At 37.7% G+C, this 26,799-nt stretch overlaps 1 protein-coding gene across 1 annotated transcript in view; it reads right to left on the bottom strand.

Annotated features, from left to right (window-relative positions):
- The window catches only part of MAN1A2 (mannosidase alpha class 1A member 2), a 160,214-nt gene extending 133,671 nt beyond the window's left edge, over nucleotides 1-26,543 (bottom strand). The window contains exon 1 of the mRNA XM_003806289.7: nucleotides 24,894-26,543. Coding sequence (XP_003806337.3) covers nucleotides 24,894-25,195 — 302 coding nt within the window. The 5' untranslated portion in view covers nucleotides 25,196-26,543. The remainder of the gene's footprint in view (nucleotides 1-24,893) is intronic.
- Nucleotides 26,544-26,799: the final 256 nt, after the last annotated feature.

Raw genomic sequence — 26,799 nt, 5'->3', positions numbered from 1 at the left:
AACAACAGCATTCTACACTGCTTTAGTGCCTGAAGGAATTTAAGACCTTCCAAAAAGAAATGCCACGCCTTCAAGGTAATAAAAAGATCTCCTTAAACTTGGAAATAACCAAGAGGTTAATTAAAATGGTGTTATTATAAGGGAGATGTTTACAAATCTGGTCTAAGATGATTTTCAACAGCAAATGAACATACTCTACCTGCACAGAATAATACTGTCTTACAAATGACCAAAAGTTTCTGAACATTATCATCTTAAGAATCACAGTTTCCAGTGTACTGACTGTAGTTAAAGGCCAAACAGGACAAATTGTATCACATTTGGGATCACCACTCCTTAACAGTAATCCCATTCCTAAAATAACACGTTAATGAAGAAGCCCAACTGTTTCTCAATATGAATTGGTTGGCCACATGAAAGAGGCTAAAAAGGATTTAAGGCTAAGCACTGAGAAATCCACAGAACCTCAAGCTTTTATACCAAATCCAATTACTTTGGTCATGTGGCACCTACAAAATACTAAGTGCTTTAGCACTCCCACTTTAATAATGCAGCCATGGACCATCAACACAAACTTACTGTCTCTAGTTAGGTATAGGTCACTTATTTGGCTATTAAAAGGTTTTGTTTCTGTAGAAAGCAGTTATAGATTATTCTAACTAGGGTTTTCAAAGGATTTCAGTTTGCATTTATGGTAATTTCAGATTAAATCAATGGTTATCTGTCATTCAAGTAATTTCAGCTTAACTCAGTAAAATTTACCAAATGTGAAAGGCAAGGGATACAGAGAAAAAGAAGGCACATGATTTGCCCACAAGAGTTCACAATCGAATGAATACATAAACAAAGTAAGCACAAAATGTGTGAAAGAGAAAATAAATACCACAGACAGCTATAGAAAAGGTAAGATATACATAGAAAAGAATAGTTACTTGTTAACCATACAAGTATATGACTTGAAAGCAGATTTACATAGGGAAACAGCGAAAGACATACATGATCTTCAAATAAAAATTAAAAGAATAAGAGTTTGCCATGCAGATCAAGTAATAAGGGCATTCTAGACGAAGACAGCAGAGTGTAAAAAGACACAGAAGAAGTAACACAATATACTATAGCAAGGAAGCTAGAGAAGACAAAAGCTCAATCATTAATTGAGCTAACAATGCAGCCGGGGAAAAATTCAAGGCACTAAAGAACTTCAACTTGAAAATGGCATGATTGTACTTAAATGTTGGAAAGAACGCCTCCTCAGGATTGACTTGGGGCAAGGTGGGAGTAGAAAGGGAGGGGATATAAGGCTGGAAGTAGGAAAAGGAGTCAGGAGGTCACAGCAGTCCTCCCAGGCAAAAAATGACAAGGGCCTAATAAAATGTATTTAAAGTAGATACAGAGAAGAAGGACCCATATAAGAGACCTTAGAAAGCTAGAAATTTAGGCAAGTGATTAAACATGAGAAGGAAAAGGAATTAATTAACAATAATAGATTTTTCACAATACTGACTGGATAGAAACGGGTGCCATTAACTGAACCAAGAACAAAGAAAGAAAGGGTGATTTGGGATAAAGGGAAGGAGTGAGAAAGAGATGAATGTGTATGATTTTAGACCTGTTAAGTTTAAGAAGTCAACAAAGCTCGTAGGTTCAGATGTCAAAGGCTGAAAACACAGATTTGGAAATCATCATCCTATGTACAGGAGGCATAGCTCCCACCTAACTGTACAGTTAACATGGGTAAATTTTACAATGTGTAAAGTAACTCAATAAAGTTTAAGTGAGAACAGCTATATTAAATCTAACAGTAACTTTTAGAGCAGGTATAAAAAGGGTCACTTTGTATTAATGAGGTCAATATGTCAAGAGAATATAACAATGATAAATGTCACACACCTAATAACAAAATTTCAAAATACCTGAAGCAAAAACTGATAGAAATGAAAGAAGTAAACAAATTCACAATGTTACAGGTAATTTCAACATCCTTCACTCAATAACTGATCAAAATAGAAGGAAAATCAATAAGGACATAAAAGACTTGAACAACACTATCAACCAACTTGACCTAATTGACATTTACAGAACACTATAACAAAATATACATTCTGTTTAAATGCAAACGGAACATGTACCAATACAGACCATTTTCTAGGTCATAAAACAAGTTTCAATGAAATTAAAAGTATTCAGACCATATAAAGTATGTTTTTTGCTACAATGGGATTAGAGTAGAAACTAGGTAACATAAAGGTATCTGGATAGTCTCCAAATATTTATAAACTCAATAAAACACTTCTCAATAATCACAGGTCCAAGAAGAAATCAAAAGTAAAACTAGATGACTGGTGATCATTGCAGATAATTGTGAATATACTAAATATACCAAACTCTGAATAAACCACTGAATTGTATACTTTAAATGGGTGGATGGTATGGTATGTGAATAATACCTCAATAAAGGCATTTTTTAAAAAGTGAAATTTGAAAGTGCCCTGAACCGAAAGAAAATGGAAACATCAAACTGTAGATAAAGCTAAAGTACTTCTTAGACTGAAATTCATAGCACTAAATGCCAATATGAAGAAAAAAAAAGAAAAGTTAAAGAGAGAATTATAGCATTAACCAATCTACATTAGGGGGAAAAAAGATCTTATATCAAGAACCTCAGCTTCTAACTTAAGAAAATGGAAAAAAGAGAAAATTAAACCCAAAGTTAGAAGAAGAAAGAAAATAATAAAGATAAAAGCAAAACAAGAAATAAAATATAAAACAAAAGAACAAAGAAAAACCAATACATCCAAAAGCTAGTTATTTGAGATCAATAAAATTGATAAATTTCTAATAATGACGAGAAGGGAAAAAAGAGAAACCACAAACTACCAATATTAGCAATGAGAGAACTGATATAATTACAATCCTACAAATACTCAAATGACAGTAAGAAACTATTATTAGCAACTTTATGTCAACAATTCAATAATTTACATTCCTTGTTTAAAAAAAAAAACTACTCAAGTGAACTCAGGAACTAAATTACCTTAACAGCCTGTATCTGTTAAAGAAACTGAATGTATAGTTAAAACCTCTCCACAAAGAAAACTCCAGTTCAGATTATTTCACTGATGAATTCTATCAAGCATTTAGGTAAAAATCAATACCAGTTCTATGGAAACTCTTTCAGGACACTGAAAATGGAAAACCAACTCATTTCATGGGGCCAACATTACTCTGATACCAGAATCAGACAAATATAATAAATAAATAAACAAACAAACTAATATCCCTCATAAACACAGAAAACTACTTTTAAGATTACAGAATAATTACCAAAGGGTGTCTAACATTCAAAACTCAACCATTGTAACAACTTGCTACATTAAAAGACTTAAAAAGAATGACCTCATGATCATCAAGAGATGCAGAAAAAGTATTTGACCAAATCCAATATCCATTCCTGATGAAAATTCTCAGCGAACTAGGAATGCAAGGGTATTTCCTAATGTGATACAGGGCACCTATTAAAAACCTAAAGCAGCCATCATACTCAAGGGTGAAAGACTGAAAGCTTCTCCATTAAGATCAAGAACAAAAAGCTACTCAAAAATCTATTACAGGTTCTAGCAGTGCAATCAGACACACAAAAAAAACAAAAAAGAAAAAAAAGGTATAAACCTTATAAGACCTTTAAATTGCTTTGTTGTAGTTCTAAAACACATAATGAAAAAAATACTAAAAATCACTACCCCAGTATACAGGTTCTAAATAAAATAAGGCCTGGCCTTCCTGTAATGCAGTGATCCCCAACCCCCAGGCCACAGATCAGTACCAGTCCAGGGCCTGTTAGGAACTCGGCTGGCAAGCAGGAGGTGAGCTGTGCAAGCAAGCATTACCACTTGCATTCCACATAACTGTCAGATCAGCGATGGCATTAGAATCCCATAGCAGCGCAAACCCTATCTTGAACTGCTCATGTGAGGGATCTAGGTTGCACACTCCTTATGGTGATCTGAAGTGGAACAGTTTCACCCTGAAGCCATCATCCCCCACCCCACCCACTGTCCATGGAAAAATTATCTTCTATGAAACCAGTCCCTGGTCCCAAAAAGATTGGGGACACCTGCTGTAACAAATCAGAAACTGAAGAAGGTATAAAACCCAAAGGAAAAAGAAGAAACTATCATGCACACAGTAACTCGTTCTTTCTTTTAGCTTCAATATTTTATGAGATTTTGGGGGGTTGTTTTAGATGGGATTTGGTATTTTACGTAGTCATTCTCATTGACATTTTGAAGAATAAAGGATAAAAGTTGAAGTGGATTTCTGATCACCATAAAGATCCTTTACCAAAAATTTGTATATTTTCATCAAAAGCTACCATCAGAAAGAGGTCAGAAACAGCACTGATACACCAGGATGTTGATTATCAGAAATCACCATCAGTACAAAGCAAAAAGTCATTATGGGTTATCTGTGAAGACATGAAAATAATTTATTGTAAATAATACTTTTAAAAAGGTTTTGGTACACTATTCATTCTTTTCTTGTGGAGTAAAACATCACCCATTCAGTCTTTGTGCAGACCTTGGCCCCAAGCTGTTATTAGTACTACAGGCATCTGATACAGTTTAATATATGACCCCACTAAATCTCATGTTGAATTGTAATCCCCAATGTTGGGGAGGTGGGGCTTGTTGGCAGCTGTTTGGGTCATGAGATGGATCCCTCATGGCTTGGTGCTGTCCTCACAATAGTGAGTTCTCATGAGACCTGGTTTGTGACATGTCCCACTCACTCTCTCGCTCTTGCTCCTACTGTGTGAGATGCCTACACTCCCCCCGCCCTTCACTTTCTGCCACAATTATGAGCTTCCTGGGGCCTCTTCAGAAGCAGATGTTGGCACCATACTTCCTGTACAGCCTGCAGAACTGTGAGCCAATTAAACCTCTTTTCCTATAAATTACCCAGTCTCGGGTATTTCTTTATAGCAATGCAAGAACAGCCTAATACAGCATCTTTACCATGTCTCCCCTGCCTACATATATCTAAGGTAGTAAGAACCCCAAAACAAAATTGTTATAGCCATCACTCTTGTTATTATAGATAATTTCTCAAATCTCTGCCATCCCATTTTCAGGCTTTGAACCTTCCCTCTCTTCAAGTGTCTCTAATTTGTCTTATTGGCTCACATCTTTCCTTTCTGTCCGGCCTCTCCAAACTGACAACTTGTTTCTGTAGTCAGCCTAGATTTACCTGGTTTGTTACTAAGATATTATCTCTCAGACTGATTCAATTATAGACTAAATGTTTGTGTCCCCCCAAAATTCATATGTTGAATCCCTAATTCCCAAAGTGATAGTATTTGGAGATGATGGGGGGAGGGGGTATTTGGAGATGACGGCGGGGGGTGGGGGGCCTTGGGAGGTACTCAGGATTAGATTAAGTAGTGACGGTGGGGCCCTATAAGGAAAGGAAGAGAAAGAGAGCTGTTGTCTCTTTCTTCACAAGCACACATGGAGAAAAGACCATGAGAGGACACACAGAGAAAGTGGCAGTCTACAGGCCTGGAACAGGGCTTTCTCCAGGAACTGAATCAGCCAGCATCTTCATCACTTCTCAGCCTCCAGAACTGTGGGAAATAATGTTTGTTGCTTAAACCAGCCAGTCCATGGTACTTTGTTAAGGCAGCTCAAGCAAACTAAGTAAGACAGCCACCAACCCTGAGTTACAAGCCTTGAAGCCCAAAAACTAATGGCACACCTTTACCTCCATACTTTTGCATTTACTACTACCTTTTACATTGTTTTAAATGTACTTTATTTGCATTAGTGAATCTACTGATACGGAATGATCCACACCACTCATGTAAGATAGAAATGAGATAGCTTATGCGGTTTGTCCTCACAGATACCAAGAACCACATACTGTCAGCACCACCCAATTGAAATCATAACAATCACTATCAGTCCCAAACCAACCGCTACTTTTATTAGAATCACAACTACTGGCTACACAAAGACTGCTGAAAGGAACACACCATACTGTTTTCTACAGCAGCTACACCATTTTACATTCCCCTCAGCAATGCACAAGGTTTCCAATTTTTCCATATCCACTCCAACACCTGTTACTTTGTTTTTTTTTTTTTTTTTTTACAACAGCCATCCTAATAGATGTGAAGGGTTATCTTATTGTGGTTTTGCTTTATATTTCCCTAATGATTAGTGGTGTTGAGCATCTTTTCATGTGTTTATTGGCTATTTGTACATCTTCTTTGGAAAAATATCTTTTCAAGTCCTTTGCCCATTTTTAAACCAGGTTTTTTGTTGTTGTTGTTGAGTTGTAGGAGTTCTTTACATATTCTGGATATTAATGCCTTATCAGATATATGATTTGCAAATATTTTCTCTCATGCTACCGGGCACCTTTTCACAGTTTTTGTTTGTTTGTTTTCTTTTTAGAGACAGGGTCTCACTCTATCACTCAGGTGGGAGTACAGTGGCACAATCATAGCTCCCCACAGCCTCCTGCTTCAATGATCCTCCCACTTCAGCCTCCCGATTACGTGGAAATATAGGTGTGTGCCACCACATCTGGCTAATTTTTTTATTTTTTTCTAGAGACAGGGTCTCTAGAAACAGGGACTCTAGAGACAGGGATGAGCCACTGAGCCCAGCCAAAGCCAGAGTTTAAAAATAACATTTTTGGAGCTTGAAAGGAATCAAGTCCCTTGAACTAAGGAAAGAAAACAGCAAAGCAACGAAATGAGAAATAATCCTCAGCCAGAGGGTGCAGACAGTGAAGCAAAGGAAGCTAGTAATAACTTTTAGTCCTTCACCAAGATAGCCATATAACCTGGTTTTTCTTAAATGCACTACTGGCATTATGAGGAGGATAATTCAATTATTTATTGTGCACAACCACCAAGGCACCATGGGATGTTTAGCATACCCAGCCCACATTAATTAAATGCAATAGTGCCCTCATCGCCATCATTCTAACAACCAAAAAATATCCCCATGTTTCCAAGCTCCCTCTCAGGTGAACAGTACCAACCCCTACTTTAAACCCCTGAACAGAAAGTGCTGAAAGGATAGAGTCTAGAAGGTCTATTTATATCTACATTTCTAAATAGCACAGCACAAATAAAAACTTCATCCCCTTATTTTATTATAAGTCACTGTAATAAAATGTAGGATTCCTTTCGGTTTCCTTTATGTTGCTTAAGCTGCCAAAACATTCAGGAATTAATTAGTATAATGGTAACAGAATCCCTCCTCTTCCTACAGAAGTCAGAAAAATTCAAGATACTTAATCCTCCTAACATCTAGCAGCAAGGGTATTGCCTATCACCTATGTGTAAGCAATGAGATGCTATGGCTGGTACTATATACCTGTAAAGAAACAAGGACTCAATTTAAGAAATCACTCTGGAAGCAGACACATCCAGTATCCAGAGGTAGCAATGCCATAACCAATGCTCATTAATCAGCAGCACTGACAGTGGTTCTGTGTATCTGGCTTCACTTAATGCCTATTTACTAAACCTAGTTCTTCAGACTTTTATGTCAATTCTGAAGCAACCTAATAACCTTCCAATAAATACCTTTTCTGCATGTGTTACAGTCTAACATCCTTCCAATAAATACCTTTTCTGCATGTGTTACAGTTGCTGTCTACTGTCTGTATCCAGGATTCCTCTCCTGTAATTATTTGTAATACAAATGGAAAAGTATTCTGGGAATAAAATTTAAGCACATGCCTTTAACTCATCACCCCACCCCCTCAATTCTTGCTAAGGCAAGTCAAACAATACAGAACATAAAATTTTGATCCATCACAACGTCCCTGAAAAATAGAGAAGGATCCTACCTATATGATTAACACTCCAAGTTACTCTGAATATGGTGTAGATGAGAATAGGGTGGAATGCAGGAAGGCAGTCAACCAGACCATAATTACTACTACACATTCAGATAGAAGGCACTGTCAGGAATCTAGGAAGAGACCTGGAACCTAGCAAGGAACTCACCTATATAGGTTCTTCTCTTGGCAAGTCTATCACATGTCTGAGTTGAGAACTGGTATATCCTCCAGCACAGGTGAAGAGAGCTTGTCTCTGTTACTACTGGAAAGATGCCCTCCTGCTCATCTACCTGGGGCAAAACCTCAGACTGATCGAGTCATAAAATTCTGCAAGGCTCTACTGAGAAAAGGCCCATTTCAACAGGCATCCATTTTGTCTGAGGTGAGCTGCTGGCTATTCAATTCTAATTCTACAAGGAAGAGGTCCCTCATAGGCTGTTCCACTGACTGCTTATCAAGACCTAATCAAAGTTCATACGCTAAAATTCAGACAGCCAGACAGCATCAGTAAGTAAACCAAAATTTTCAATTCCAAATCCACTCTTCTATATAATTCCAAATTCTGTCATCTATGCTTCATGATGCTGGGGCTTAGACTCTGCAAATTACATCTTTCTTTTGTCAGCTGGTTCCCTACTAGGTACCACCAACAGGAAGCACTAAAGCAAAACTTGAAAGCATAAGGATGGTATCTTCATAACCTGATTCTAAAATACTTATGGAAGTCAATTTAGAAGATATAAAAACTATAAATATATACATTAAACAACAGAACCCCCAAAATATAGGAAGAAATCATTGTCAGAAATGAAGGGAGAAACAGACAAAGTCACAATAATAGAAACTTCAATACCCCCATTTTCGATAATGGCTAGAACATCTAGAAAGATCAATAAGGAAAGAGAAGACTAACCAACATATGCAGAGCACCTACCCAGTAACAGCAGAACAGACATTCTTCTCAAGTGCATATGAAATATTCTCCAGGACAGACCACATTTTGAGCCACAAAATAAGTCTCAATAAATTTAAAGAGATTAAATCATACAAAGTATCTCCTCTGACCCCAATGAAATGAAGTTAGATATTAATAATAGAAGGAAAATGAAAAATCTTAAATATGTGGATATTAAACAACACACTCTTAAACAACCAACATGTCAAAGAAATCACATGGGAAATTAGAAAATACAGATAAATGAAGACAAAAACACATACTAAAACTTATGGGATGCAGCAAAAGCAATCCTCAGAGGAAAATTAATAGTAGTAAATACCTACATTTAAAAGATCTAAAATCAATAATCTTTACAACTTAAAGAACTAGAAAAAGAGGTGCAAACCAAGCCCATAACCTGCACAACAGACAAAAACATGAAAAATTAGAGTGGTGATAAAACAGAGAATAGAAAAACAACAGAGAGAATCTAATGAAACCAAAAGTTGGTTCTTTGACAAGATCAACAAAATTGACAAACCTCTGGTTAGATGACAAAGAAGAAAAACAGAGAAGATGCAAATAACTAAAATCACAAATAAAAGTGGAGACACTGCAGCTGACCTTACAGAAATAAATAAGATTAAAAGAGAATCTTATGGCCTGGTTTGTTTGATGTGTGCATCTGTAGTCCCAGCTACTCAAGAGACTGAGGCAGGAAGATAACTTAAGGCCAGGAGTACAAGGTTGCAGTGCACCATGATCACACCTGTGAATAACCACTGCACTCCAGCCTGGGCAACACAGACTCCCAACGCTAAAAAAAAAAAAAAAAAAAATTTTTAAAGAATATGATAAACAATTATTCACCAAAAAATTAGATAATCTACATGAAGTGGACAAATTCTTGAAAACAAACTATAAAAACTGACACAAGAAGAGAATCTGAACCAGGTAAAGAGACTGAATCAAGAAGCAAAAACCACCCAAAATAGAAAAGCCCAGAACCAGATAGCTTTACTGGTGAATTCTGCCAAACCTTTAAAGAAGGATTAACAGCAATCATTCTCAAGCTTTTCTAAAAACAACAGAAGAGGAATGATTTCCTAATTCATTTTATGAGACCAGTAATTATCTTGATACCAAAGCTAGCCAAAGACATTCCAAGAAAACTACAGACTAATGTCCCTTATAAATAGTGATGCAAAAATCCTCAAAATACCAGCAAACTGAATCCAACAGTATATTAAAAGAATTACAGGCATAGGCAGGTAGACTTTATCCCAGAAATGCAAGGATGGTTCAGCATAAGAAAATCAATCAATGAATGTAACATATCACATTAATAGAGTGAAAGGACTTATGCTCAAACTAAAAATAGAAGAGAATTTCCTCAACATGATAAAGGGCATTTATGAAAAACTCACAGCTAACATCATACTCAATGGTGAAAGACTGAAAGCTTTGCCCCTAAGATAAGGAGTAAAACAAAGATGCCCACTTTCACCACTACTATTTGAAACTGTACTGGAAGTTCTAGCAAGAGCAGTTAGGCAGGAAAAAGAAATAAAAGACATCCAAATTGGAAAGGAAGAAGTAAAATCAATTCAATTCACAGATGACCATGATCCTACAGATTGTAAATCCCAATGAACTCATAAAATGATTAATAGAGCTAATAAATGAATTTAGCAAATTGTAGTGCATAACATCAACACTAAAAATTAGTTGTGCTAATAAAAGAGGATACAAACAAATGGAAGAACATTCCATGCTCATGGGTAGGAAGAATCAATATCGTGAAAATGGCCATACTGCCCAAGGTAATTTATAGATTCAATGCCATCCCCATCAAGCTACCAATGACTTTCTTCACAGAATTGGAAAAAACTACTTTAAAGTTCATATGGAACCAAAAAAGAGCCCGCATTGCCAAGTCAATCCTAAGCCAAAAGAACAAAGCTGGCGGCATCACGCTACCTGACTTCAAACTATACTACAAGGCTACAGTAACCAAAGCAGCATGGTACTGGTACCAAAACAGAGATATAGATCAATGGAACAGAACAGAGCCCTCAGAAATAACGCCGCATATCTACAACTATCTGATCTTCAACAAACCTGAGAAAAACAAGACATGGGGAAAGGATTCCCTATTTAATAAATGGTGCTGGGTAAACTGGCTAGCCATATGTAGAAAGCTGAAACTGGATCCCTTCCTTACACCTTATACAAAAATTAACTCAAGATGGATTAAAGACTTAAATGTTAGACCTAAAACCATAAAGACCCTAGAAGAAAACCTAGGCATTACATTCAGGACATAGGCATGGGCAAGGACTTCATGTCTAAAACACCAAAAGCAATGGCAACAAAAGCCAAAATTGACAAATGGGATCTCATTAAACTAAAGAGCTTCTGCACAGCAAAAGAAACTACCGTCAGAGTGAACGAGCAACCTACAAAATGGGAGAAAATTTTCGCAACCTACTCATCTGACAAAGGGCTAATACCCAGAATCTACAATGAACTCAAACCAATTTACAAGAAAAAAATAACCCCATCAAAAAGTGGGCAAAGGATATGAACAGACACTTCTCAAAAGAAGACATTTATGCAGCCAAAAGACACATGAAAAAATGCTCATCATCATTGGCCATCAGAGAAATGCAAATCAAAACCACAATGAGATACCATCTCACACCAGTTAGAATGGCGATCATTAAAAAGTCAGGAAACAACAGGTGCTGGAGAGGATGTGGAGAAATAGGAACACTTTTACACTGTTGGTGGGACTGTAAACTAGTTCAACCATTGTGGAAGTCATTGTGGTGATTCCTCAGGGATCTAGAACTAGAAATACCATTTGACCCAGCCATCCCATTACTGGGTATATACTCAAAGGACTATAAATCATGCTGCTATAAAGACACATGCACACATATGTTTACTGCGGCACTATTCACAATAGCAAAGACTTGGAACCAACCCAAATGTCCAACAATGATAGACTGGATTAAGTAAATGTGGCACATATACACCATGGAATACTATGCAGCCATAAAAAATGATGAGTTCATGTCCTTTGTGGGGACATGGATGAAATTGGAAATCATCATTCTCAGTAAACTATCGCAAAGACAAAAAACCAAACACCGCATGTTCTCACTCATAGATGGCAATTGAACAATGAGAACACTTGGACACAGGAAGGGGAACACCACACTCTGGGGACTGTTGTGGGGTGGGGGAGGGGGAAGGATAGCATTAGGAGATATACCTAATGCTAAATGACGAGTTAATGGGTGCAGCACACCAGCATGGCACATGTATACATATGTAACTAACCTGCACATTGTGCACATGTACCCTAAAACTTAAAGTATAATAAAAAAAAAATTAGTTGCGCTTCTACACACCAGAAATTTAAAAACCAAAAAAGAAAATTAAGAGAACAATTGCATTTGTGATACCATACAAAAGAGCAAAATACCTAGGAATAAATTTAATGAAGAAGGTAAAACATTTGTATGCTGAAAACCATAAACATTGCTGAAAAATTAAAGAAGACCTCAAAAATGGGAAGATATCCTGTGGTCATGGTTGGAGGACTTACTATTATTAAGATGATAATAATACCAAAACAATCTACAGATTCAATGTAATCTCTATCAAAATTCCAACAGTCATTTTTGCAGAAATTGAAAAGCCAATATTCAGATTCATAAAGAATGGTCAGTGGTCTCCAAATAGCCAAAGCAATTTTGAAAAAGAATAACAAACCTGGAACACTTCTCAATTTCAAAACTTACTACAAAGCTACATTAAGCAACACAGTGTATACTGGCATAAGGACACATATAGATGAATGGAATAGAACTGAATGTCCAGAAACCCACCCATACATCTATAGCCAACTGATTTTCAGTAAGAGTGCCAATATTATTCAATAGGGGAAAATTTGTCTCTTCAACAAATGGTGCTGGGACAAACAGATATCCACTAACAAAATAATTAATTTGGACCTCTATCTCACTCCATACACAAAAATTAACTCAACATGAATCAACAACCTAAATAAGAGTTAAAACCATAAACTCTTTTTAAAAAAATCTTAAGGAAAAAACTGGGGTAAATCTTCATGACTCTGGATTTGGCAATTGATTCTTGGATATGACACTCAAAGCACAAGCAACAAAAGAAAACAGATAAATCGGACTTCACCAAAATTAAAAACTTTTGTGCAAAGGACATAACCACCAATTTAAAAGATGGACAAAGCCTGGATAGACGTTCCTTCAAAAATGCAAATGGTCTGCAAGCACCTGAAAATGTGTTCAACATGATTATTCATTCCTATTCATCATTACTCATTCATTCAATTCATCATTAGATACCACTTCATAGACACTAGGATGGATTTTTTTTTAATGAATAAATATTAGAGAGAATATAAAGAAATTAGAACCTCTATATTGCTGGTGGAAACACGAAACATTTCAGCTGCTACAGAAATGTCTGGTGGTTCCTCAAAAAGCTAAGCATAGAATTATCATACGACCCTGTAATTCCATTCCTAGGTATATAACCAAGAGAACTGAAAACAGGTACTCAAAACGAATATAGGCGCACAAATGTTCACAGCAACACTATTCACAATAGCCAAAAGGTAGAAACAACCCAAATGCCCAACAGCAGATTAATGTATAAACAAATCACATATATACAAACAATGGCATATTATTCAGCCATAAAAAAGAAATGAAGTGCTAATACCTGTTACCTGTTACAGTGTGGATCAACCTCAAAAACATTATGCTAAGTGAAAGAACCCAGACAAAAAAGGTCTTAGATTGCATGATACTATTTATGTGAAATATGGAGAGCATGTAAATCTATAGAAACAGCAGACTGATGGTTGTCAGAGGCTAGGGGGAAGCAGGGAGGAGGAAATGGAAAGTAACCATTTAATGGGTATAGAGTTTCCTTTTGGAGTAATGAAAATGCTTTTGAAATAGAGGTGGTGGTTACACAACCATGTGAATGTTGTAAATGCTACTAAGTGCTCACTTTAAAATGATTAATTCTATGTTAAATGAACTTAACCTGAATAAAAAAATAAATGCTTATGAAAGAGCTTAGAATTAAGAGCAGAAAATTTTGAAGAGCAAGGTAGAAGAGCCCACACTATCTAATGTCAAGATGTATCTAAAGGCTATACTTAACAAAACGGCACGTTATTCCAACAGAAATATACAAAAGAACCAAATGAAATCAAAAACAAACCTATGAATATATGAAAATTTATATTGCAGAAATGACATTACAAATCCATGAGAAAAAAACAGACTCTTCAATAAGTCACACAGGGACAACTAGATACCCATACGGAAAAATATAAATTCAGTCCCCACCTCATCATACACAAAAATCAACAAGTAGATTAAATCCCTAGGTGTGAAAAACAAAACTTTACAACTATCAGAACTGAAAATACAGGAAACTGTTACTTCAGAGTAGAGACCATAAATGAAAACATTAACAATTTTAAATACATTAAAATTTTAAACTTGTGTAAAACTAAAAACATCATAATCAAAATTAAAAAATAAGGTATTCACAGGAGGAAATGTGTAATGCATATTAACACAGAATTCATCCAGAATGTACAAATAACTTCTACAAATAAATAAGAAAAAGGCAACAACCCAAAAGAAAACTGGCAAAAAACTGAACAAGTAACTCAAAGATTAAGAAACTCAAATAGCCAATAAATATGTTGAAAATACGTGTTTCACCTCTAGTAATCAGGGAAGTACAAACAAATTGACATCAGGTTGGAAAAGAGTTTTAAACTCTAACAATATCATGGTTTGTTAAGATGCAGGTGGAAGTATAAACTGGTATAATAACCACTTCAGGGGCTGTAAACAAAAAAATTTAGAGTCAACGATACACATACTCTACAACCCAGTAACTATAGTTCTAAGTTTTTACCTTGGAGAAAAACACATGTGCCCAAGAACATATGTACAGAATGTTTTTGCAACAACAACAAAAAAAACTAAAAACTAAAAATCTATCAACAGGGAAATACACAAATAACTTGAGGTTTAATCACTGAATAGGCAGATAATGTATAATTGAACCAGAGCCCAAACATCAAATTGTAAAGATAACATGAAGGGGAAAACAACTTGCAGAATGATAAATAATGTTTAAAAACATGAAAAACTGTATATAATTTATATCAACAAATACACATGTTATGGAAATATAAAACCATGCACTGACAATGACAATGTCCAACTCAGTATAGGAATTTACCTCAAGAAGGGTAATCCAGCTAAAATAAGAAAATGTTAGGATTTGACAAAGCTAACGAGTAGTTACACTGACATTCAGTAATATTATCCACTAAGACTTTTCATGTACACTTATAACTTTTTTATTTATTTATTTATTTATTTTGTTATTTGAGATGGAGTCTCACTCCGTCGCCCAGGCTGGAGTACGGTGGCACGATCTCGGCTCACTGCAAGCTCTGCCCCTCCCAGGTTCACACCATTCTCCTACCTCAGCCTCCCGAGTAGCTGGGACTACAGGTGCCCACCACCACGCCTGGCTAATTTTTTTTGTATTTTTAGTAGAGATGGGGTTTCACCGTGTTAGCCAGGATGGTCTCGATCACCTGACCTCGTGATCCGCCCGCCTTGGCCTCCCAAAGTGCGGGATTACAGGCATGAGCCAATAACTTTTAAAATAAGAATGATACATTAAACTTAACCTACCAGATATGAAGGCATACTATTATAAAACTATGAAATTAAAATAGTGTGGTGCTTTTGGGAGTAACCAGAAAGATTCACAGCACCAGAAACAAAACGAACAAAAACAAAAACAAAGAAACCCTTTGTATATATTGGGATGGGATATATCATTTATTTAACTAATACCCTGCTGACAGACATCTAGGTTACTTACAATATGTCATGTTATAGCTTCAGGCGACATTCTTGAACACTTCTTTGTGCATTGATTTGTGAAACTTCAGTTTCACACGGATTTGTGAAAGAAGTGATTTGAACACTTCTTTGTGAAAATTTCCCAAGGATAAATCCCTAGGATTGCTGAATCAAAGAATATGCACTATAAGTTAGTTGATATAAATAAATTGCTCTTTATGAAAATTCTATCAATTTACATTTACACCAACGGCACTGAAGAAGAGCCAGAGGCTCAATGTTCACCTTACCCAGGGTGTTACCAATCTTTTTATGTAGAGGGAAAAAAATCTAGGTCATGAAAACATATTTATTAATGACAACACAAATTAATAGAAAATAATCCTCATTTATTATATTTAACAGATACATACCAAACACATACAAACTTTGTATCAGATGCCACCTGACTGCCAACTAATTGGAAAAAAGTCAGGTATGCATGTATAACTTTATAAACATACAGATATAACCATATATAGCCATATGTAAATATGTTTATGTATATATGGCTAAATATAAACACAGTTGTTCCTTGATATCCATGAGGAATTGGTTCCAGGACCTCCCTTGGAAACCAAAATCCACAAATGCTTAAGTCTCTTATATAAAATACTGTAGTATTTGCATATAACCCATGTACAACCTCTCCTGTACTTAAAATTAACTCTAGATTACTTATAATACCTAATATAATGTAAATGCAATGTAAATAGTGATTACTGTATTGTTTAGGAAATAATGACAAGAAAAAATAGTCTGTATATGTTCAGTACAGACACAATCATCTTTTTTAACTTTTTCTGAATATTTTCAACCTGCAGTTGGTTGAATCCACATATGTGGAACCTATGGATACAGAGGGCCAACTGTACATACAAATGTACCAGATCTCAACTTCACACAATGTTAGGAATTCTTTTCAGATGCCAGAGCCTGATTCCTTACCAAAAAGCTTCAAAATATTTGTCTCTTTTTTCCAGATGTCAGGCTGTAACTGAGGTCTGAGGAGAGTTGGTGGGTGAGTGGCAGGTAGTTGGAAAAACACTAGAGGAATCATAGTTTCAACATGGCTTTACTCTCTGGGCGTGAGTGAGCCTTGGCGCGAGCCTTTTGTACCACGTTAGCAGGGTAATTAGACCTTTCACAGACCATAGTGGCTCCAAGCCAAGCACACACTCACATGGGTGATCACCTAATGCGCCTCACATGACATGGTTACATAATAAGCGGAGCTGTATGCCTGCACTCCAAACTCACTGAGTCATGCTGGACCGGATGTCTGCCTCGACCTATTCTTGACCGCAGCATCCATCTTCCTTATACCAGATAACCCAGACCGTATATTAGAAATACATAAATTAGGGCCGGGCGCAGTGGGCTCACGCCTGTAATCCCAGCACTTTGGGAGGCCGAGGCGGGCAGATCACGAGGTCAGGAGATCGAGACCATCCTGGCTAACACGGTGAAACCCCGTCTCTACAAAAAATACAAAAAATAGCCGGGCGTGGTGGCGGGCGCCTGTAGTACCAGCTACTCGGGCGGCTGAGGCAGGAGAATGGCGTGAACCCAGGAGGCGGAGCTTGCAGTGAGCCAAGATCGCGCCACTGCACTCCAGCCTGGACGACAGAGCGAGACTCTGTCTCAGAAAAAAAAAACCATAAATTAATTATCTTAAATACATCTTAGAAAAAGAAAACAAAAATGGGGAAAGATAGAATAACTTATCTGAACTCTTGAAAAATGCCAATGACCTAAATGCCTGTATCAGAACCTCCCATAGGTGGAAAGTTATCTCTAAGACCCCTGGAATCTGGCTCCAAACATAATAATATGCTTTAAGAAAAATATTAAGACGTGAGTCTAAGATCTGAATTTTTCAATAGTCAAAATTAATCTTCTGTAACATTCACTAATAATCTCCAATATTTAGCAAAATGCCTGGTACATAATAAACACTCAAAACACTTGCTGAACAAATGATTGTGACTAATATTTTTTAATGGTAATATCAACATCACTAAGGGGAGGCCAAGAGATCTACATAACAGGTTGATTATATAAATATTTTTTTAAAAAGTCAAAAGGAAAAACAACACCTGTGTTCTTTGTAATCTCCAGATTACTTAGTTTCCTCTTTTTTTAAAAAAACGATTTGTATAACTTGTCCCAAAAGTTGTTCTTAAGATATGGAGAACAGGAGAGAACACTTTCAGTGGTATCTCTCAATATTAAGGTTAGGAAATTATAGTCCTTCCCATGAGAGGTGTGTTTTGTTAAAAAATTAAAATAAATTTTTTTAAAAAAGGAAATCATAGCCTTAAATCAAAGAAAATTGTGCCACAGGAGTAGTAAGAGCCTTCAAAGGGTCTGAGGCCTCAGTCAAGGACTGTATTCCACACAATCTATCCTAAAGTCTCAGGTAACAGGTGAAGACGTGTAATTGATAACTGGGCTCAAGAAATGACACCTGAAAACAATTTTGTAAATATACCCACTACATTCAGGCTGGCATATAAAATGCTCGATAAACTATACTTTAAAACTAACAAGAAACAAGAATGTATAAAAGTCATTTCGTTCATTTTCACATTTTAAATCGGTATAGATTTCATTATGTAAATAATAATATTATGTAAATAAATTTTAGTAATTTCCAAAGTGATTTTAAACTAATTTTTATATACAAAAAAGACACTAATTCCTTTAGAATACATTTTATCTTTGTAATATTTGAGATGTATGAACTAAATTACTGCACACTCTTCAGTTCCCTACTTCATAAAATTACTTGTATTTCATATGCATGAGCTAGAAAAAAATCTTTAAAGATTCAATCAATTCCCTCATTTCATAAATAAGAACATCAAGGCACAGAGAAGTTGAATAGCATATCTAAATATACTTCAACAACCAAGGACAATGGTGAAACTAAAGCCCCTGTCTCTTAACACTGAGTCCAATGTTCTTTCTAATATATAATGATGCCTTCCTTCTGGACTACATTAAATTCAAAAACAGATCATTGGAAACAATGCCCTTTGAAGGAGATTTTTTTTTTTAACGACAAATCCTAATACCCAATCTGAAAATAAAATTCCAGTGCAGACTTCATTACAACCATGTTCTAACAGGAATAAAGTTCTAGCAAAAATTCAATAGCAGTGAAAATAAACTTTTCTGACAGAATTTGCACAACTAGGGAAAATAAAAGTAGCAATATGATTTTCCTATCCAAGAAATATGTGGAGTCAGCCCAAACCACAAGTTAATTTTTTTTAAAGAGGCAGAGCCTCTGTCTCTCAGGCTGGAATGCAGGGACACAATCATAGCTAACTACACCCTCGAACTCCTGGGCTCAAGTGATCCTCCCACCTCAGCCTCCGAATACAGGCAGGCACCAACCACCATGCCCAGCTGTGTGCATGTGTGAGTATGTGCAGTGACAGGGTCTCACTATGTTGCCCAGGCTAGTCTCAAACTCCTGGCCTCAATCAATCAATCCTCCCACCTCCATCTCCCACATAAGTTAAATATTCTATAATTTTCAAACAATAGTAAACAAAACATTTGCCCAGTTAAAAATAAATTGGCTGCTCTGCCTATAATCCTTTGTGTCTTTCCTCCTCTAATAAACTTGCTTTCAGTTAAAAAAAAAATCAATTAATGTTTACCATGTACTACTGATTTCTAGAAGATACTTAGCTTCTGCATTACCAACTTTCCAATCTTAGGCATGAGCTCCAATTTGAAAGTATCCATATCGATAAAAATAAGATTCGGTTGGGTGCAGTGGCTAACACCTGTAATCCTAACACTTTGGGAGGCCAAGGTAAAAGGATTACTTGAACACAGGAGTTTGAGACCAGCCTGGGCAACAAGTAAGACCCTATCTCTACAAAAATTAAAACTTAACCTAGCATGGTTGTTCACACCTGTAGTCCCAACTCATGCCCATAGTTTCAGCTACTCAGAAGGCTAAGACAGGAGGATCACTTCAGCATAGGAGTTTGAGACTATAGTGAACTGTAATTGTGCCACTGCACTCCAGCCTGGACCACAGAATGCACCAAAAAAAAAAAAAAAAACAAATGCAGCAAAGGCATCTACACCAGTCTGTTGTTGACAAACGTCAAATACAAACAAACCTCACAATAATTCATGTCTGAGTAAAGGGAAGTGGGAAAAATAACCATGAGCAATTTATAAGGGAAATGGAACATCCAGCAGACTTTAATATTAGCGCATAAAACAATGTGACGTCGCCCAAACAGGAGCAGAAAGCCCTAAATAAAAAACAGGATAGAAAAAAAAGGTCCAGAAGAGGGATGAGACAAAGAAAGATGACAAGAAAATTAAAATTGCAATAGTGAGATTTGAAATCTCTACTCTTGTAACAAAACTGAATCAAGCAAAAAAAAACACAAATCATAACATGAAGAACTTGAGAAACTCACTAAAGCACACTGCAGCCTGGACTAGCCACATTTTAAGTGCAATAGTCATATATAACTAGTGGCTATGGTACTGGACAGCGCACAGGTTTGAGTGATTACGTCTAGCACAATGCCACACAGCTAGTTAGTAGAACTAAGATGCAGCCTTATTTATAACTCCAATGCCTTTGAGGAAACTATCAAAGGTAAACATATACCTGACCCTCAAGTATTCAATTCAGACTAACAAAATTCTGACTGGAGGGTGAAACTTATTAGCTATTCAGATAAACAGCTCATAAGCTGGGGTGTTTTTTTTTTAACTCACAAAGCCCATCTATAAAATGCCATTATATAAAACAAATATCAGTTTAAAAAAAACAGTAAGTTTTTAATTATTGAGATCTATTATGTACACAAAGTATATTTACGTATATTACTTTATGTATATTAGCGTATAACAACATGTATATTATAACAACTTCTGGTTTGGGGTACTGCAAAATCATAGATACTATAAACAACCATAATCAATACCAAACTACACATTTGATATATCCTTATCATCTATAAAGTGTATCTACAGTGTTTGAAAATTCTGGATTATTTATGAACTACTTAATAGAAGGGAACATATTGGTTTCCTCATGAAAATATACTAAATTCATGTAATACCACTATTATCTATAAATTAGGGCATTAATTAAATATAGTATGTATTTCTTACTAATCCATGGCCATGTCACCCAGAAACCTAGACATTATCTTGGACTCACTTTTCTTTCTATTTTGGCCCCATATTTAACCAACCACCATTTTCTGTGAAACGTAATAGTTTAACACCTCTTGAATCAACCACTTTTCTCCACTAATTTATCTCATTCTCCACTATCACCACTGCGATCTAAGCCAATATATCCTCTGTGACCCAGTCCCTCTTAACTTGTTATCCTCCTGCTTCTTACCATCCAGTAAGTAATCATTGCAACCAAAGTGATTATTTAATTTTTTTAATTTAAAATGATCATGTCATTCTCTTGCTTTTATTACAATCCTTCAATAACTTCTCTTAGTATTTATGATAAAAACCAAAATATTTAACTACAAACTCTCTAGAATCCTGACTAGAATTTGCAAACTCAACAACAACCAGGTTAAATATTGATTCATTTGTATTTACTTATTTCGCACTCTGAGTGGCACATGCCCGCCCCCGCCCCCCTCCCAAGGGAGCAGCTGCTACTGGGTTGTGGCTTGAATATTACCATCTGAAAATACATTGGATGTTGCCATAACCTTTAATTTTTCAAGAAAGATCAGAAATCCAGACTTTAACATGAAATCTCCTGATCTGTGAATGCTGACAACTAATTCAAACTTTTGTAACAACAATAAGGAGGCCAAAAAACTTGCAAGCAGGCCAAACCTGACCTCTCATCTAGTCTCATCACCTAGACCCACACACTCTACAACAGCCATACTTAACATTTCTCAGATTCTTAGTGATGCCAAGCTTTTTTTCCTTAGGGCTCTCACACATGTTGTGTCTTCTGCTTTGACCCTCAACCTCCCCTCAACCTCCAATTCCACTTCACTAAGCAATCTCCTACTCATTCTACGATTCTGAGGCACACTTCCTCAATGAAGTCTTCCTTATTCCCACTGCCCCTCCACACCCCCAACTCTATAGACTAGGTCACACATTACTTGCTCCGAAAGCACTGAGTACAACTTCATAACATTCATCACACCTCAAAAACAAAATTATTTATTTAATGCCCATCATCTCTCCCTAGATGGAAAGTTTCATAAAAGCAGGGCCTGCCACAGTAGGCATACATTTGTTGCCAACCAGTTTGGTTATAAAATGTTCCTTTAGACAATAAGATCCTAGTATACTTTTAAATATTAATCAAACTGTACCCAACTTTTCAGAAAATATACAGTATTTAAAGGAAAGTAGATTCCGAATAAAAATATTCCATTACAATTATAATCACTGATGATAATAATAGTTAACATTTATTGATCATTTACTAAATGCCAGGAACTATGTTGAGTGCTTTGCATGTACTATCTCTTTCAATAAAACAATCTGTAAAGTAGATACATGCCACTGTGATACAAAGGAAACAATATAGAGTTTTAAAATTTCTCAGTATCATAAATCTAATCAGTGGCAAGCTAGGGTATGAATCTATACAGTCTGACTCCAGAACTTAAACACCAAATTATTATACTAATCTATTAATAAAGAAATACTAACTAAACAAGTATCTCTTAACTACTGCAAATAAGAAATGGTGACCATGACTTATTTTCCATTACTTATTAGTTAAAGTAACATTCCTCAGCCCTCTATCCTGTACCCTTACACACACACACACACACACACTAAATGAAGATAAACTGTCAATTTGTTTCTTCTAAATTAGGTAAGTTCTGACCCATACCCAAAATACGTATGATCTTAGTACCAACTGTAAAAGTGCTATTTTTCTGAATTATTTTTAAATAAGTTAATGTTTATACATTTGATGTTTTCTGTTTCCACATTTTAAACATACACTTAATTTAAAAAGTATTTCCTTGCTCAAAGTAAAAGAAAGTTTATTACTACAGACTCTTTTCTGATATAGTAAACAACAGCAAATAATACGCTAAAGCAAATGTCAACTGATATAACCACAGAAATACAAAGAGATAACACAAGGATCCTTTGCCACCTGAACTCTCACTATTTGAATTCTCGTTTTCCAAAACTCAGGAACCGAACAGATTCCAAAAACTGCATTGGAATCTATCCAGACTCACATGTATCACTTGCTATCCAGACTCTTACTAGCCAAAACTCAGGGCATGGCTCACAAACCACCCCTGCTATCAGAACAATAACCAATCTCTCATTCCAAACTCAGGAACCCAATAGTTTCAGATAGCTAAATACATATGCATATATATCCAAGGGCTTTATAAATTTAAGAATTCTTGTTTAAACTATTTATACAGACTGTTAAAAATGTGAAAAAAAGCACATATCTGTATTTTCATTCAAATTTCATATTTTAACTCCATTTACTGAGAATTTTTGTGTAAATGTTTTTAAACTAAAATGTGGTCATATTATTTTAAACTTTTAGACCATGCAAAATGTGTCTTTTAAACTGCTTAGTACATGACAGATACTATTAATAATAGAGCTAAGTAATGTTAATGTGTGGCTGCTGTGAAACAGCTCTAAAAACAGCCTTAACACATTTTTTCAATATATTTCATATGTTATACAAATACCATGGGAAATAAGATTTTCAAGGAAAACTACTTTCACCGTTAATTTTTCAGTAACATATTTCACAGATCATATTAGTGTTTTCTTAAAGTCACAACAAGCAAAGTGCAAAATTAAAGAAACAAATACAGGAGTACAGTAGTCGAAAATGGCAAAAATTCCAAATTAACTTAGTTACAAAAGAATGGCATGAAACAATATTAGAAGTAACTACTCCATAAAATTCATCCAAAAGTCAAAGAACCATCACACAAGTAATGAATTAACTAGGTTGAGAAAAAAAGAAAAACCAGTTCTCATAAAACAGTACATTTTCCCAAATATTTAATGTAGGCTTACAAGTGAACCTAAGCTTTTTCGGTGCTTGACAAAAAGTTAAAACTATCATCAGATGGGAAATGAATTCAAGCACATGATTTTTTTTCCCACATACTCAAGAATTATTTTAAGAAACAAGGAAAAGATGGCAGGTTTAAGAAAAGTCAACTACTTTCCCAAACTCTTGAGTACAAATATAAAAATTATAAAAATTGTAACTAGAGCTCCCATTTTATCCTAGTTTGGCTATGCTCTCCCCAGAGCTCACTTTAGATTTAGTGATCTGAAAGAATGTGAACCCCTTAATCAACCAAATTCTAATAGTTGCTTGACACAGTCCATCTATTACATTAAAAGAGAGAGCAAAATTAAGTTTCACAAAAATAAATCTTGTCTACAAGCCTTACAAAGTGCAATAACTTAGGATTCAATACCTTTTAACTTAACTGATTTCATATAGAGCACCAACACACATCTCCAAAAAAAGAACAAAAATCAGGATATTTTCACGTTAAGAAATGACAGGTATATTCATTCTGCCCACGTTTGTCATCCTAAAAAGCTGATTCACTACTAAGCTTCAACTACAAGCCAGAAAACGAGAGCCCTCTGGGAGAGCAAACCCAAAAGAGCTGTCAAGGTTCTATGCTTTGATTTCACATGGTGGCACAATGACTGACTGCAACACGTTACTAATAAATGCAGGCACAGCTTATGTCACCATTTCTTTAGGTTAAGTTTTCATACCTCCCTTCCCAGATGTCCACATTAGACACAACTCTGAACGCAAATGTTTTTCTTATATAAAACCGAAGAGAAGAACGACTTAGGTAGGACTCCAGTCCTACCAGTCTATGGACTCTACCATAGACTGGAGGTAGAGTCCCTCCAGTCTATGGTTTTATTCAGCCAGTCTTGAAGTAACAATACAATATTTACGACTCGAAAAATTACATTTTACTGCAAGAAAAAAAAAAAGACAGATTCGATCCAATCACCGTACCTTGCTCTGCCAAATGTTAGTACCAGAACTTCTGAAATAAACAAACCTGTGTCTATGTTCATCGGGTCCATGGATCAGGAAGACTCCGGGGTTTTTAGCCCCTTTACCGGCATCTACATGTGGAATTAACACATCTTCTAAACCCAAATCAAAGCGTTTGTGTTTTGAAGAGTCTGGAAGGAAAAAGAATGCCCCAAAACACAGAGTGATGAAGGCACTAAGAATAAGGAGAAGAATAAACTTCTCAGAAAGTCTCAAGGTAGCCCTGTGATGTGGGAAGGAGGGCGGCCCCAGGTTCAGAGGTGGTATCCTACGTCCAGAGAGGGGCAGCAGGGCTGGGGTAGTCATCGTTTACGCTCTTGGAGAGAATACTTTAGAAAGTTCTCATCTTATGTCAAATGTAGAATACATTGAACTGTCTTCAAAATCTTGGCCGAAATGGGAAAACTCAATTTTGCTCCTCTTAAAGGATTGTTGTGCTTTTTAAGAGGGCACGTCATTCACGCCCATCCATTCCCACTCAGAAACGTGTGTGACCTCCCCCAAACGATCACAAGTTTAGGTCCTGCGATATCTTCTTTAACATCTGTACTTCATCGGATAATTACAAGCCTCCTCTTCATTCCTAGGGGTAGATCAGGCAAGCCACACTGCAGAAAAGCTGCAAGGTGGGTTCTTCCATTCCTGCACCTCAGTGAGATGCTCAAACGTAGTCTTCCGCCCCGAAAGGGAGACTGGCGACATCCGAGGAGTTGTAGAAGGTTCACTTGATCTCCTTCGACGCTTCTATTCCAGAATCTCTTAACCTTAGCGGTGGAAAAAATAAGGGTCTCCCACGGACGTCTGCAAACAGGGAGGAAGGTCTCCCACTTCGCTGGGAAGCCGAAGCAGCGGCGCTGGGCGAAGTAGCAGGAAGGAGTTCTCGGCCGCCCGCGCTTCCCGGCGCTGCCTGGCACGAACCTGGCGCCCGGCTGAGTCCCGCTGCTGCCCACTCGACGGCTGGCGCGAAGGGCAATCGCGTCCGAAACACCTGAGCCCGGCCAGCCGCCGCGGCCGCCGCCGCTGTTGCTACCGCACGGGTCTGTCAGGGAGCGGAACTTCCTCCTCCGGCGGCCACTGAGAAGCCCCGGCGTGTCCTGGGGGAGGGGAGGCGCGGCGGCCGCCCCCGCCGAGCTCCTCCTCCTCCTCCTCCTCCTTCTCCTCCTCCCCGCGGCCGGTTCAGTGAACCCCAGCGCCTGCTCCCCGAGCTAGGCCGCCGGCCGCAGTGGCCGAGCCCCCGCGCCTAAGAAGCCGAGCCGGGGCCCACGCTCCGAGAGCCCGGGGTAGGCGCCTGCTCATTCCTCACTCAGCCCTGGAGCGGCGGGAGGCCCTGGGCGCGCGGGAGCAGCCGCGCCTCGGGCGGGCAGAGGTCGGCCGCGTCTCCTTCCTGCCCGGCCGCGGGGGCCTCCTCCGCGCCGCCTCCGGTGGCTCGCAGCTGCTGGCTCTGGCGGCGGCTGCCAGAGAGGCAGCGCGCCCACGCCGCTCGGGGCTGCGGCCCGGTCCCCGTACCCTGCCTCCCCAGGCCTGGTGAGCGCAGCAGCTGCTGGGCCGACACCCGTTGGGCTCACGCCGGAGAGGAACCGGAGGGCGGGGGCGATGGGACCCGGGCCGGCCTACCGGCCCCGACTCGCGAGTGGGCGTCCCCGGGCGGCGGAGTGTGAGGTGCGCGCGCACGCTCCCGGCTCCGCTGCCGCCGCCCCTCCCCCACCCAGCCTGGCTGCCCGGGCTCCGGCCTCGCGCCGCTGCCGACTCCAGCAGCCCGAAAGCGTACTGCTGCCGCCGCCGTCTGAGCGCGAAAGAAGAGAAGGTCGCCGATCTGCGCTGCCACGAGAACTTCACCGGTGCCCAGGGCCTTGCCACCGCCAGTTCGTGGGGTTGACCCAGCGTTTGGGCGAGAGGGAGCGAGGGGTTGG

Source organism: Pan paniscus, chromosome 1, assembly GCF_029289425.2.
Source record: "Pan paniscus chromosome 1, NHGRI_mPanPan1-v2.0_pri, whole genome shotgun sequence".
NCBI lineage: Eukaryota > Metazoa > Chordata > Mammalia > Primates > Hominidae > Pan > Pan paniscus.
Note: the sequence above shows the minus strand (reverse complement) of the source record. Positions and strands in the feature narration are given on the sequence as shown.